This window comes from Pangasianodon hypophthalmus, chromosome 6 (assembly GCF_027358585.1).
Source record: "Pangasianodon hypophthalmus isolate fPanHyp1 chromosome 6, fPanHyp1.pri, whole genome shotgun sequence".
In the NCBI taxonomy this organism is placed as follows: domain Eukaryota; kingdom Metazoa; phylum Chordata; class Actinopteri; order Siluriformes; family Pangasiidae; genus Pangasianodon; species Pangasianodon hypophthalmus.
Genome location: NC_069715.1, coordinates 18,202,690 through 18,216,350, shown reverse-complemented (window position 1 = coordinate 18,216,350; position 13,661 = coordinate 18,202,690). Strand labels below are relative to the sequence as shown.

At 45.3% G+C, this 13,661-nt stretch overlaps 1 protein-coding gene across 10 annotated transcripts in view; it reads right to left on the bottom strand.

The window, feature by feature from the left end:
* reln (reelin) overlaps window positions 1-13,661 on the bottom strand; it is a 438,322-nt gene that overhangs the window by 113,488 nt on the left and 311,173 nt on the right. For all 10 annotated transcript variants that reach the window (XR_008301877.1, XM_026932718.3, XM_034305511.2 and 7 more), the window contains 2 exons: window positions 13,390-13,583; window positions 12,867-13,126 (listed from right to left, as the gene is read on the bottom strand). Coding sequence is in view for 9 of the 10 variants with exons in the window: in XM_026932718.3 (XP_026788519.2) it covers window positions 12,867-13,126; window positions 13,390-13,583 (454 nt within the window). In the remaining variant the exon portion in view is untranslated. The remainder of the gene's footprint in view (window positions 1-12,866; window positions 13,127-13,389; window positions 13,584-13,661) is intronic.

The window sequence follows — 13,661 nt, the reverse complement described above, 5'->3', positions numbered from 1 at the left end:
CTATAAAACATATAAAATAAATACATATATTAAATATATATATATATATATACATATATATAAAATACATATCATTTAAAAAAATAAAAAATACATATATAATTTAAAAAAAAAAAAAAATGGATGAGACTTTAGAACGGGTCCTTGCCGAATTAAGGCTGAGCGTAGAAGGGTTACAGCTTATCCGCCCCTCCTTTCGCATAGACATGCGGCAGGACATATACAATAACGCCTCGATGATTCAGCAAGATCCTCTACAGGCGATAGAAAATGCAATCCTCGGTCTAAATAGGCACGATGATCCATTTCTCGAAATCGAGGCCGCTATTCGTTCTATAAGCACAGAAGAGGAGGAAAGAGGGCCGCACGGTGAGGGGGTAGAAGGAGGTGTGGAGGGTGAGGGGGAGGGAATAGAGGAAGAAGTACCAGAAGGAGGGGTCATGGGTGAAGGGGTAGAATTGGGAGAAGGAGGGGGTGGAGGGGTTGAGAGTGGTGCTGATAGTGAAGAGGCGCAGGTAGGAGGAAGTGAAAGAGAAATCGATGTCACGACGCACGAGAATTTTAATACCGTAAAAATGAGACGCGTGTTAACAATCCCTCCACCAGGGGATGAGCCTGATATCGTTATGTTTTATCAAAACGTGATCGGTCTCATTCGGGAATTGGTCGACGACGCGAGAACCGTAGCTGGGAGGGGGGACTTGGTACAGTTAAGTGTAGAGGGTGAAAATGTAAGAGTTCACGCGTCGGTAGTCGCCGACGGCACGGGTGAAAATATTCTACGCGTTTTTGAAGATATGCTCGATCGGTTAGTACAGTCGAACACTGGGGTTGCGGCGAACGAAAGAGTGGATCTGATTGTTCAGGTGGTGCAGAACCCTAGAGGTGGGGGAAAACGTAAGTTGGAGAAAACTTTAGACTGCGAAATCATACGTAAAAAAAAGACGTCACCTGTACGTTACAGAGGACCGCGGAGATCAGCTCTGCTTCGTGTCTCCATCTCCATCAGTCTAGCTCACGTGTGTAACGGCAGTTTCACAAACGGGCAGTGCGAGAGACAAGCTAGAGAGTGGCAGCGAGCCGTCGGTCTGGACGAGCAGACACCCGTCACCTTTAGCAACGTGCGAAAATTCGAAGACATTTTAGAACGTAAAATCGTACTGTTTTACAGAATGTCTAGCACCCTCTCGCATTTCGAAACAGATTTCCCCGACCGTTCCCAAACTTTGTTTTTGTTTTTAGTGGATAACCATTATTATGGGATAAAAAACCTCAAGGGTTTTATAGGTACGCGATTTGTCTGTAATTATTGCTACAAGGGTTTTAATTGCTCCTATGTGCATTCCTGCCGGGGCTATTGTCATATTTGTAACAATGGGGAGTGTCCCATGCAAGAGTACAATCCTGTAGAATGCTCGGACTGTCTCAGAAAGTGTCATTCCCCAGCGTGTTTCACCCGTCACAAAGAAGGTAAGAGGAACTTTGTAACGGGTAGGTCGGTCAGTCTCTGAGAGCTCGTTAAAAAATGTGCTAGATGCGGCCTGTGTTACAACACAGGACCGAACACCCGTGTAGGAAATGGTCATCGTTGCGCTAAACCGAAATGTAGAATCTGTGGGGAGACGTTAACGAGGGAGCTGGAAACCGACCACAGGTGTTACATTCGCCCTCTCCCCGTGAGCGCCGACCATCCTGATTTGATTTTTTATGACTTTGAAACGTTCGCCACAGAGAACGGCGTGCACATACCTTTTCTGGTGTATGCGAAAACATTGAAAGGTGAAGAGAAGTGGTTTTATGGTCATGGGTGCGTTAAACATTTTCTTATGTATTTCAGAAATGAGCGCTACAGACGTATCGTTTTTATCGCTCACAACGCCAAAGAGTTCGACAGCTATCTGGTTTTGAAAGGTATGCTGAAAGAGGGGTTATCGCCTCGACATATTCTCATGACGGGGAGTAAAATCCTCAGTTTTGAAGACCCTCATTATGAGCTAAAATTCATAGACTCTCTGTCTTTCCTACTCATGCGTCTTAGCGATTTCCCAAAAGCCTTAGGTTTCACCGATCAGACCAAGGGGTATTTTCCTCATAAATTCAGCTCGGCCGGGCGTCTCGAGTACGTAGGACCCTACCCACCCGCCTCCGATTATGGGGTAGAACGCATGTTGGAGCGGGAACGTCAAGATTTTCATGAATGGTACAACTTGGCTGCGCGGGGCGTTTTTAACTTTAGGAAGGAAGCTCTGCATTATTGTAAAAACGATGTGATTATACTTTCCCAGGGTTGCATGAAATTCAGAGATCAGTTTCTCAGAGAGACGGGGGTGGACCCGTTCGATTCGATCACCATAGCGTCAGCCTGCATGAAAGTGTTTATCACAAATTATATGACTCCTAAGACGCTGGCCATACCATGCCCCTACGGTTACACCCGGGCGTGTAAAAGATTCTCGCACGCGTCCATCCAATGGCTAGAATGGGTCATGGTGAAAGAAAAAATCTTTATTCAGCACGCTCTAAATAGGGGGGAAAAGCAGATCGGTCCTTTTTTTGTAGACAGTTACGCCGAGATTGACGGAGAAAAGTATGCGTGGAAATATCACGGGTGCTTTTACCACGGGTGTCCGACGTGTTTCGACCATGCGGAGACGTGCCCGTTGAGAGGCGTCAGATTCAGCGAATTATGGTTGAACAGCGAGGAGAGAGTGAGGACGTTAGAGTCCGAACATGGCGTCCGCGTGACGGTGGTGAGAGAACACGAGTGGCTCGAGATGAAAAAATCTTGCGATCGTGTGAAAGAGTTTCTCTGTACGTTTAATCCTCCAGAGCCTCTGGTCCCTCGCGCCGGTCTTTACGGAGGTCGAACAAGCGCTCTTAAGCTGAGACACACAGCGGGGCCTGGGGAAAAGGTGCTCTACGTTGACGTCACCTCTCTATATCCATACGTTAACAGCGCATGCTCTTACCCCTTAGATCACCCTACGATCATATACAAAGATTTCGGAGACCCTAGAAATTACTTTGGTCTCATCAGAGCCACAGTCTACCCGCCTCGTGGGCTCTTTTTCCCTGTTTTACTGTACAAAAGCAAGAGCGGTAAATTGCTCTTTCCTCTGTGTCACACATGTGCAGAATCATGCATGCAGAGAGACCCTTGCTCGCATGACGATGACGCCCGAGCATTGACGGGTGTGTGGGTCACTGTAGAATTTAACAAAGCCTTGGAGATGGGCTACAGAGTGGCTAAAATCACGGAGGTATGGCACTTCGATAAAAGCAGCGACTCTGTGTTCACAGGGTACGTACACGCGTTTTTAAATGGAAAGCAGGAAGCGTCCGGTTACCCGCCCGAAGCTAAGGATCAGGTCAGCAGGGAGAGGTACGTCAGTGAGTATCTGGAGCATCAGGGGGTCCGATTAGACCCTGAAAAGATAGAGGCGAATCCGGCCAAGAGACAGGTGGCTAAACTCTGTCTCAATAGTCTTTGGGGGAAGTTTGCTCAGAGAGACGATCTGCTCCGCACCGAGATAGTATCGGATCCTGAAAAGTTTTTCAGCTATCTGTTTTCCGGTAAATACGTGATTGATTACTTTGATGTTCTGGACGACCAGAGAGCATTGATCAGGTGGAGATTCGGCGACCGTTGCATTCAACCCCCAGGCAGAAGGAGTAATGTGTTCATAGCCGCATTCACCACCGCCCACGCGCGTCTCAAACTGTACAGCTACCTGGAAAGGTTGAGGGACAGAGTTCTTTACACAGACACGGATAGTTTAATTTATGTGGTGAAAGAGGGGGAGACTCCTTTAGAATTGGGTAATTACCTAGGTGACTTGACCGACGAATTGGACGGGGATAGCATACAGGAGTTTGCGGCAGCGGGGCCCAAGAGTTACACCTATCAGACAAAAAAAAAAAAAAAGTGGTGATGCGCGTCAAAGGGATCACACAGACCACAGAATGTAGTGAGAGAATCAACTTTGACAGCGTCAGAGATCTGGTGGAGGATTACCTAAAGATCTCCGGGGAGGGAGGGGTGCTGGGCGCTATCGAGATCCCTCAGCACGGAATAACTCGTGATAAAAAGGGTTTCTCATTAAAAAACTCGACATTTCAGAAAAAGTTTCGGGTTGTATACGACAAAAGACAACTCTTTCCAGACGGTACTACTCTGCCGTTCGGATATTAATCTATATATTTTTTGGAGGGGCAAATAAATAATAAAATGTCACATCTCAAGGTTATAGAAGAAACAGATTTCGAACACAGGTTCGTCTGTCCTTTCTCTTGTATAATAGCGGGCCCTAGTGGCTGTGGGAAAACCTGTTTTGTAAAGAGTGTACTGGAATGTTCTGAACGTGTCATGAATGTCGTACCCGAAAACATTGTATGGGTCTACACTTCTTACCAGCCTATGTACGATGAATTGCAGAAAATGAATAAAAAGATAAAATTTGTCAAAGGGCTTCCTGATTCTTTCGAAGATGAAAACCTGTTTCCTCAGGACTTAAACCATTTGATCATTCTGGATGACGTTATCTTTCAAGCATCCGAACATCCTGAAGTGGTTAAAATTTTCACTCAGTACAGACACCACAGAAACCTGAGCGTCATGATGCTGACTCAAAACGTGTTTCAGCGAGGTAAACACAACCGTACCATCAGCCTGAACAGTAGTTATCTGGTATTGTTTAAAAACCCTCAGGATAAACTACAGGTGAGCGTATTAGCCCATCAGATCTTTCCTTCAAGAAAGGGTTATTTCTTGGAATGTTTCAAAGATGCCACCAGAGATCATCACGGTTATTTAATCATCGACCTCACCCCGGGGTGCCCAGACACATACAGGTTGAGGAGCGGGCTGCTCCCTCACCAGAGCTCGACTGTGTACGTCCCAAAAACGCCATGACGGCTCGTATAAAAAGGAACGCCCCCTTGCTCGCGGCTCTGTACTACGCCAATCCCCGGAAACGTAAAGAAATTCTCGAATACTGCTCTCCCGACTTCGTCAGAACCTTGTGTGAGATCTCTTTAAACCTTCTCAAGGGTAACATCCCCTTAACACCTTCGCAATACAAAAAACTCAAAAAGTGGAGAAAAATTATCAGGCTGTTGGCGGATGAAAAAACCTGTTTAAAGAGCAAACATAGGGTTTTGAAGAAACAGACTGGAGGGTTTCTTTTACCTTTGCTCTCGTCATACCTCTGATAGGGAATCTTATCGGAGGGCTCTCTAGTAGACAATAAAAAATAAAATGACTTTGAAGAAAGCTCGGAAAATGTTTCTCGTCTCACCCCGTCGGTTAAGTGGTCTGACCCAGTCTACGGTCAGAGAAACGGCCGAAGACGATTTGAACGATAAAATGAGCGAGATGTTAAACGAGCCGGGGCTGAATTCTTATGAAAAAATTAAAAAATACGACGCTTTGTTGCAGAGATATTTGACGTTGCTGAAGCAGGATCGGCGAGATGAGCGTAGAGTCACTCTGACATTACGGGAGCAAACCGAGGATGGAGAGGGTGGAGAGGTTGACGAGGAGGAGAGGGCTCGGGTCCCCGCCGGTGTGGGAGATCCACACCCCTCCTCTTCTCCCGCTCGAACCGCGTGCGTCTGACGGGGGCGATTTCGACCGTACGGGCGATGAAGTTTTGAAAAGCCTACCCCCTCGGGGACGCAAGAACGCCGCGTACATCGTCGAGAAATTAAAGGAGAGCGGTGGGGGATGGAATTCGAAGGGGGAATTTGTTTGTAAGGGTGAGACGGCGAAAGGGTCTCATATGATCGATTTATTCAAACATCTTTCTCTCTCCTATAAGAAAAAAACACCCCCTCCCACCGGTTGGACGCAATTTCTGAATACTTTATCGGAACTGAACGTCCCTTTATCTTCGGTAAATAACCCGCATGCTCGAGAACAATACCGTTCCCTGAAGGAGGGTAGCGTTACCGGTTTAAAATCACATCCTAAAAGCACCTCAGCTTCGTTATCCCCGCGATGGATCACACCCCCTGCACCTCTCATCTTTAAGAAGTTCAGGAGCAATAAACGATTCGTTCTATCCCCTCGATGGATCGAGTATTCGCAATAATAATAAATGTCTGAGACAATTATTTTGTCAATAAAGAGTTTAATTAATCAAATCATTATGCGTACAGTCTTTCATTTTTCACAACTTGTATTCACATGCGGATAAAGAACAGCAACCCTGCCCCACCGCAGTAATCGCTTTTATTTTTAACCCACATTTTTTCACAAAGTCATACACCATAAGATCGTTTTTTTATCAAGTCCTCCTCGTTGTACAAAGACAATACTTGGTCAAAAGATAAGCCTCTGGCTCGGTGGTAAAGATAATAGACGCAGTGATGACCGCATACAGTAGACATAGACTGTTGTAGCTGAGTGCTGTGGTACTTGATGTTTTCGGAGCGTTTTTCCAAAAACTGCAGGATGGTCGAAGGGTAATGCGCAAAGTCCGGGGGAAATCCGTAAGAGTCAAAAAATGTGGCTTCACCCTCCTTTTCCAGGGTTAATGCTAACCGATGCTCGCCGGGCATGTGGGCAGGGTGCGTGTTGACCACGAAGTAGGCGGGAGGTCTAAAGGAAGGATTCAGAGAGGGTAGGTGGTCGGAAGCCCACACGCCACGAAATACATTCCTCGGAAGATGCCGCAAAAGACTCTCTAGCTGAAGATTATCCATGTTTAGTAATAATCCACCAGCACCTGTCTTTTAGAGTCAATCTCTAGAATAGAATCGTAACAAGCGTAGACGATAAGAGTAGTGGTATTCGCTAAAGGCACTCTGAATCTCATCTCCAGTCTCAAATTACCGCTCGATACGACCGACAACGCATCGTTGTCGTCGGCTGGGTTGAGATTAAAAGCGAACAGGGCGTATCCTTCGTTAAATTCGCTGCAGTTAATACTCAGAGGTAAATCTTTCAGATGTCTCCCAGTAGCCATGAACATGTTGTAAAACTCCCTGACGGATTGTCTTTTGTTGAATTGGGGCTGGAAAGCCTTGGCGGGGATCTGTCTACCATCCTGACAGAGAGCCAGGTATTCTATGTCGTTATGTACAAAGTTAAACGGGGATAGGTCTCTTCTCCCCGTGAACGCTTCGTGGTGCACCATACCTAAAACCATGTATTTATGAGTGGTTCCGAGAAATAGATTCTCCTGGTTACATATCCTAGAGTTTGCTGGGATGGAATAGGTTTTCATGATGACGCGTGAGAGGGGATAGAGAGCGTTGGCTTTCATCAGGGCCGCTGCGTGCCCTAACCGTACAGCAGGGGCTACGGTCACTTTTTTCACAAAGAGAGAGGCTCCCAGCACGTTCAGTCGGAATCCCGAGTCGCGCGCCCCCATAAGACAGAAAGCGTCGCTGGCACGTGTCAGTTTGACCCTCAGGTCGACCGAGTTCAGCAAAAGTCTCTCGCAGAAAAATATGTCCCCATGGAGTGGGCCGAGCAGGTGCACTTCTCTAGAATTAGCACTGAATTCGGCTCTCTTGTTTAATCCTCTGTTAGGACCGTTGGCGATCGCTACAGAATCCATTGCTCCCGCAGTGTCTTTGTAAAAAAGACCGGCTGTGAATTGACTCCCGAGGGTATCCGGTGAAAAGTTGAGCAGAGTCTCGATCATGGCACGGTAGGGATGTGTGGCACTTGATTGTGAGATTAGACGGTCCCCCAGAATGACGTCGCATTGACTGAATATTGTATTCAGAGGGTAATTGATGAGCCCTACCGCGGCCGCGTCGGCCAGGTCCGTGCCATCGGCGTTGGTGATTTTCACGCGGAGATGCAGCATGGTGTCATTCAGATCGAGATACTTTTCCCCATCTCCGGGGATGAAAAACTTGATGGGCCCTGTGTCCGTGATGGCAGACACGGGAGAGATTTCGGTGTATATTTTATCTTCGATCGAAAGCTGTGTCATAGGTGCAGAAAATAGATCCAGCTCGCGCAGTGTGCACTCGAGGGATTTCTGATGCAAGAGAGCCATGTTTTTTGTTTGAATTTCCCCTACGTCGGTTAAAATATATTGGAGCTCCGGGAGGGTTTCCTCTTCGAGCGACCGCTTCTGCTGACTGTTTTTTTCTTCTTACCCGTCGAACGTTTATTAGAACTCGACGAGAGGCGCTCCCCCGGAGGTCGTCTCCTCACCCTTCGCGACAAAACCACGATGCCCCCTGACCCCTCTTGTTTTTTCCGATCGTCGAAGTTCGACATTTTCCCCACGACTCTACCGACCGCATCCATAGCAATACGGGTGGCGGCCGTTTTAAGATGGGGTTTGGCAATTTTGAATCCTTTTTTCAGCAGAGGAGATACAAAACGAAACAGTTTTGAGAATATAGAGCCAATACCGCGACCGTACATTACAGGGGTTCCGTAAAATCCTCCTAAATCGCCTCTGGCCTGATTTTCGTAGTAACGGACAAATCTGTGAGGGTCTTCCATCGCTAGTACCCGAGCCATTTTATTTTTTAATTAGTTCTCCGACACCCTCAAACGTAGCTTCATCCTCTCAGGCCTGAGATTGAATGACGGTTGCGTTAAAGGATGGATTTTATATAGATTCATACACCGTATGTTTTCGGTCTAAAGTGAAGCGTCACGATGACCTTCCCGTAAGTGAATTCAACCTCTTGGTTCTGATCCGTTTTTATCTCGACCTTTATGTTCTCGATGTGGCGCTTGCTCGCGGGTAAATAATATGGCAGATCGAAGCATAAGGTTACTACATCCCCGTACGCTCCGCGCACGTCGACCACCCTCATCAGCAGAGCATAAGCGTCGCCTATCAACTGAGGGCGAATCGCGTCGCAGTAACAGAACATGTGATAAAATCCCGCTCGTAGATCAGCGGGGTAATCGGCCAGCTTCCTGTCGAATTCTATCCATTCTCCCGGTCTCACACCCATAATGTAAGCGAGCGGTGGGTAAAACCGCACATGAGTCTGACCGCCCGCATGGAAATCGAATTTCCTCAGATAATTGTTGTAGGACAGGTAAATATCGGAGTTGATTTTTCCAAACGAAGCCTCCATCTCCGTTTTGAACTGTCCCAAGTTAGCAAAAACACCCGTTGGGAATTTGTGACGACGCACCTTGTTCTTCGTCTCCGGGGTTTCTGGTTTAAACTTATATTCATAGTATGCTCGTTCTTCGGGTACGGTATACCACGTGTGAGGATAGGAAATCTCCGTCAAGGCGACTTCCCATTCCCCTTCCAGATCGATATGCTGAGCCAGATCCACGCGGTAACTGGAGATTTTGTTATCTTTAAAAACATCGAGGCTGGCGTTGGATGGTAGGGTGATGTAAAAACCTGCGTGTTTCTGCCCGTACATGACTGGGAAATGATGAACCCTATATATATATAAAGAACCCTCGTTTTTTATATATTTTTTAAATCGCTCTCTCTGATCCAGCTGTTGAATTTCTTGGGCCAGTTTTTCCACTGTACAAAGACCTGATTTTTGCCCCTGACCGTACGCCTCTTCAGAATCTCCTCCACGTGGTAGACTTTGCCCCCGTCCGTTTTTACTTTTTGCAACTCGGCCTCATAGAAGGTGCCTTGGACCGGTTCTCCGTCGTAATCTTTCAGTCTGTACACCGGAGGGTCGCGAGGGAGGCGTTCAGCCACCGAAAAAAGCTTGTCTGTAAAACTCTGTTCGTATTTTTTATCAAACACCCCTCTTAATTTCGATATCCTGACAAGATCCCCCGTTTCAAAACCCATCTTCAATCTAGCCTTCTGGAGTGGCGGCTTACCGTACAGGTTCTGAAATACTCGATCGAAGTTCTCGAAGCTCACCTGAGCCGGCGCCATTTTAATGCTGCTGTGAAAACTGTTATTGTAGCTTTTCACCAAGTCCTGCAGCACGGTCTCCACACAGCGACTGGCCCTGTAGAACCAGCGAGCTGTACCTGAGGCTCTAGTCAACCATACAGCCATAAACTTGACTTTTCGCTCTGAAACCTCCGCGGTGCTGGGAAAAGTCTCCGGGAGAGAGGCCCTCCCGTTCCCTCTCCATTTTCCTTCATCCTTGTCAAATTTCTCAAGGACAACCTTCTTTAGCACACCCCAGTCGTTAGAGGATAACGAGGCTAGACACGTCGAGACCCCCGGTCTCTCTCCACACTTCACCTGATAAAGCTGCAATTCCCCGGTTTCGTATCTAAACACATAGCCCCATTGTCCACCCTGTCCGCAGAAATCCAGAGGCCATTCCTCGCACAACGGACCCGCCGGCGGTGCTTGAGTGCGGCGAAGATACGCTCTGGTTTTCCACGGGCCGTCTTTGTCAGAATCTTGAAAAATCAAAATAATAGTCTCACTGATAATAGAACACCCGTGATGGGCCATTAATCCTCTTTTTGCATATAACAGGGATACCGTTTATGTTTCGAAAATAAATAAATAATTAAAGTATTAATAAAAGATCCGAAATTGCACGATACACGGGAAAAGGGGAAAAAAAAGTTTAAGACCGGAACAGCATGACACTAGCCGCCTGAAATCCGACCTCGTGCGCTGGCCGGATAATTTGCACAGGGCCCCAGACCAGGGGGTGAGGGGGGTGAGAGAGAAAGGGGGTTGAAGCGCGTGAATGGACCCCCGCACGGAACACAGATGCGCGTGAACGGACCCACAAAAACTAGGGAGGGGGATCGGGGCGGGACATCTGGAAAAAAATAAGAATCTCATCGGTCGAAAGGGGGGCGGGACTTTCCGTCACGGTGCGCTCTGATTGGATAAAAAGGGGAGGGACTTCGTGACGTGGCACACTCTGATTGGACGAAAAAATGTCAAAATGTTAGTTAGTTTACTCTCTTGCTATATATAGTCGTAACACTGCAGTTATATACTTATATCCTATCACAGAGAAGGTTTATCCAAACGCATATAGAATGTTGCCATAGTAACTGGTTAGCTACCTTTGTGGAACTAAAATGGTTGCAAATTAGCCAGGTTGTTGAAATAAGACTGACTTATTAAGTTATTTCATGGAATACCCCTCTGATCAACAGTTAGGATAAACAGAGTACTAGCCACACAAAACCACAAAGTGAAAGTGCAGGTTGACGCTGTGATGTCAATGTTTTCAAAAGCATATGTTTTTCCCACCCACACAAAAACAGTGACGACAATTGTTTAATGATTTTTTTTGTTTGTTTCAAAAAGCTTCATTTTTGAAGTGACCCAAAATGGCATTTTCATTTGGAAGGAAGGGCAAAATGTAAAAAAACCCCTATGTTTTCAAAAATATCTGTATACAGTGGATATAAAAAGTCAGCTGTTAAAATTGGAGGTTTTTAATGTAAAAAAATGAAACCAAGATAAATCAAGTCAGATCTATTTCCACCAATAATGTGATATTGTAACCAACAAAATGTAAGGGAAAAACAAATAGAAATGTTTACAAAAAAAAAAAAGAACAATAACCTGCACACCCTTTAACTAATACTTTGTTAAAACATCTTTTGCAGCATTCAGTATTTTGTGGTAAGAGTCTACCAAATTAGTACATCTTGATTTGGCAATTTTATTCCACTCTTCTTTTCAGAAATGCTCCAGATCTATCAAATTGTGAGAGGATATCTTGTGAATAGCCCTCTTTAAGTGATTCCACAGGTTTTCCATAGGATTTAGATCTAGGAGCTGAGTGGGCCATTCTAAGAAATCTTCTTCTGAAGCCATTCCTTTGTTAAAATGGATTTGTGCTTTTGTGTAATTTAAGTGTAAAATCTTCATCTTCACCTAGCTAACAGAGGCCTGCACAAAACTAGTGCAGGGATAGATAGGTATTTGGAGTTATCCATGATTACTTCTAACTTGATTATAGCCCCAGTCCCAGCTGAAGAGAAACAGCACCCTAGCTTGATGCTGCCACCATCATGCTTTTCTGTTTGTATAATGTTCTATGGGTGATAAGCTGTCTTGTTTTTTGTGTCAAACATATCCTTTATAATTATGCCCAAAAAGTTCTACCTTGGTATTATCAGACCTAAACACATGTTTGCCACATGGCTTGGGGTAAATTAGGCAGGCATGGGTGTCTTGTTTTTGTGAGAAAGGGTTTCTGTCTACCCCATAGTCCACACGTGTGAAGAATACGAGAGATTGTTGTCACATACAAAGGAGTGACAAGGACTCACTGTCAATTTTGGAAGGCTGTCCTGTACTTGTTAATGTCACTCCAGTGCCCCTTTTTCTCCATTTGATGATGATGGCCTTCACAGTGTTCCATGGTACATCTAATGTTTGGAAAATACTTTTTTACACGTCTGCTGATCGATACCTTTCATTAAGATCCCATACATGCTTTGTAAGCTCTTTGCAGACCATGACGTCAGCAGTCTGATGAAGCCAAGAAGATGTCAAGAAAATCCTACAGAAACAGCTGATCTTTATGTGGTCTTAATCAGACTCACTTAATTGATGACAGGTGTATGCTAATTTCATTTAAGCACGAGTTTGAATGTGATTGGTTAATTCTAAGCACAGTTTCATGCCCCTTTATAAAAAGCTGTGTATACCTATGCAAAAAGGTTGTTGTAAGTGTTTTCTTTTTTTCCTGAAACATTTCTATTTGTTTTTCACTTGAATTTGGTTGGTGGCTATATGACATTAAAGGTGGAAAAAGATATAACATGATTTATCTTGCTTTCATTTTTATACATTACAAAAAACTGCCATTTTAACAAGGGTATGCAGACTTTTTGTATTCACTGTATGTGTGGATTGGGGCCTTTCACCCTTTAGTGAAGACAGTATTGATGCAAAAGTCAATCATGTGGAAGGCCCGTACTTGCATGTTTGTCTATAAATTTGCATGTGTCGCACCTCTTCTGCTGATGCTCTTTTCATCTTGGCTTACTGTCCCAATGTGGCCAGTCAGTATTCCATCAGCTGGAGATCTCTCGTGACTGGGTAGTGCAACTCCACCAAATGTGTCTGAGATCTGAGCATGTGTATCTGAGCCAGAAATAAGCACATTGTCTAGTGCCCAGTCCGCACGCTCTGCTCCATTGTGCTGTGGCTGCCACCAGCGGAGCTGCACTCCCACTGCCTGGGCAGTAGGGGGCAACAGTACATTCACAAAACTGTGGAAGTTAATATTAATGTCATAATGTTAATGTCACAATGTGGATAGTAAAAGAATTTTAAAAATAACTAAAGCAAGGACCAAATATTTTCAATAAACACTCAAGAATGCCTTCAGCAATCTAAAAACAAAGGAAACAGCAACCTGCTCTTAACAGCATTCAGCAGACCAACCTTTGATATTTTCATTGTGTCAGCATTATGCTGATCATGAAAAAGGCCTTTCAGACATTATCAGTTGCATATATTTGGACAGTCATACCCTGGCTTGCTGTATTGGTCATAGATTATCTCAGTCAGTAAACTCCAGCTGATGCCTCCATTTAGGCTGAACTCCAGGAAGACATCCTGGTTTCGGCTGGTAGGGGGGGCCATGCAGCCATACATGAAGTAGAACTGTACAAATTCAGCGTTGGTCAAGTTCATATCCACAGTTACCAGCTGACGAGTACAGAGCTGTCAAAAAAATTGTTAGATACTTAAATAGACTTTCCTAATTCAAACCCTAATTTGCTAGCTGTTCACAAACAGCCA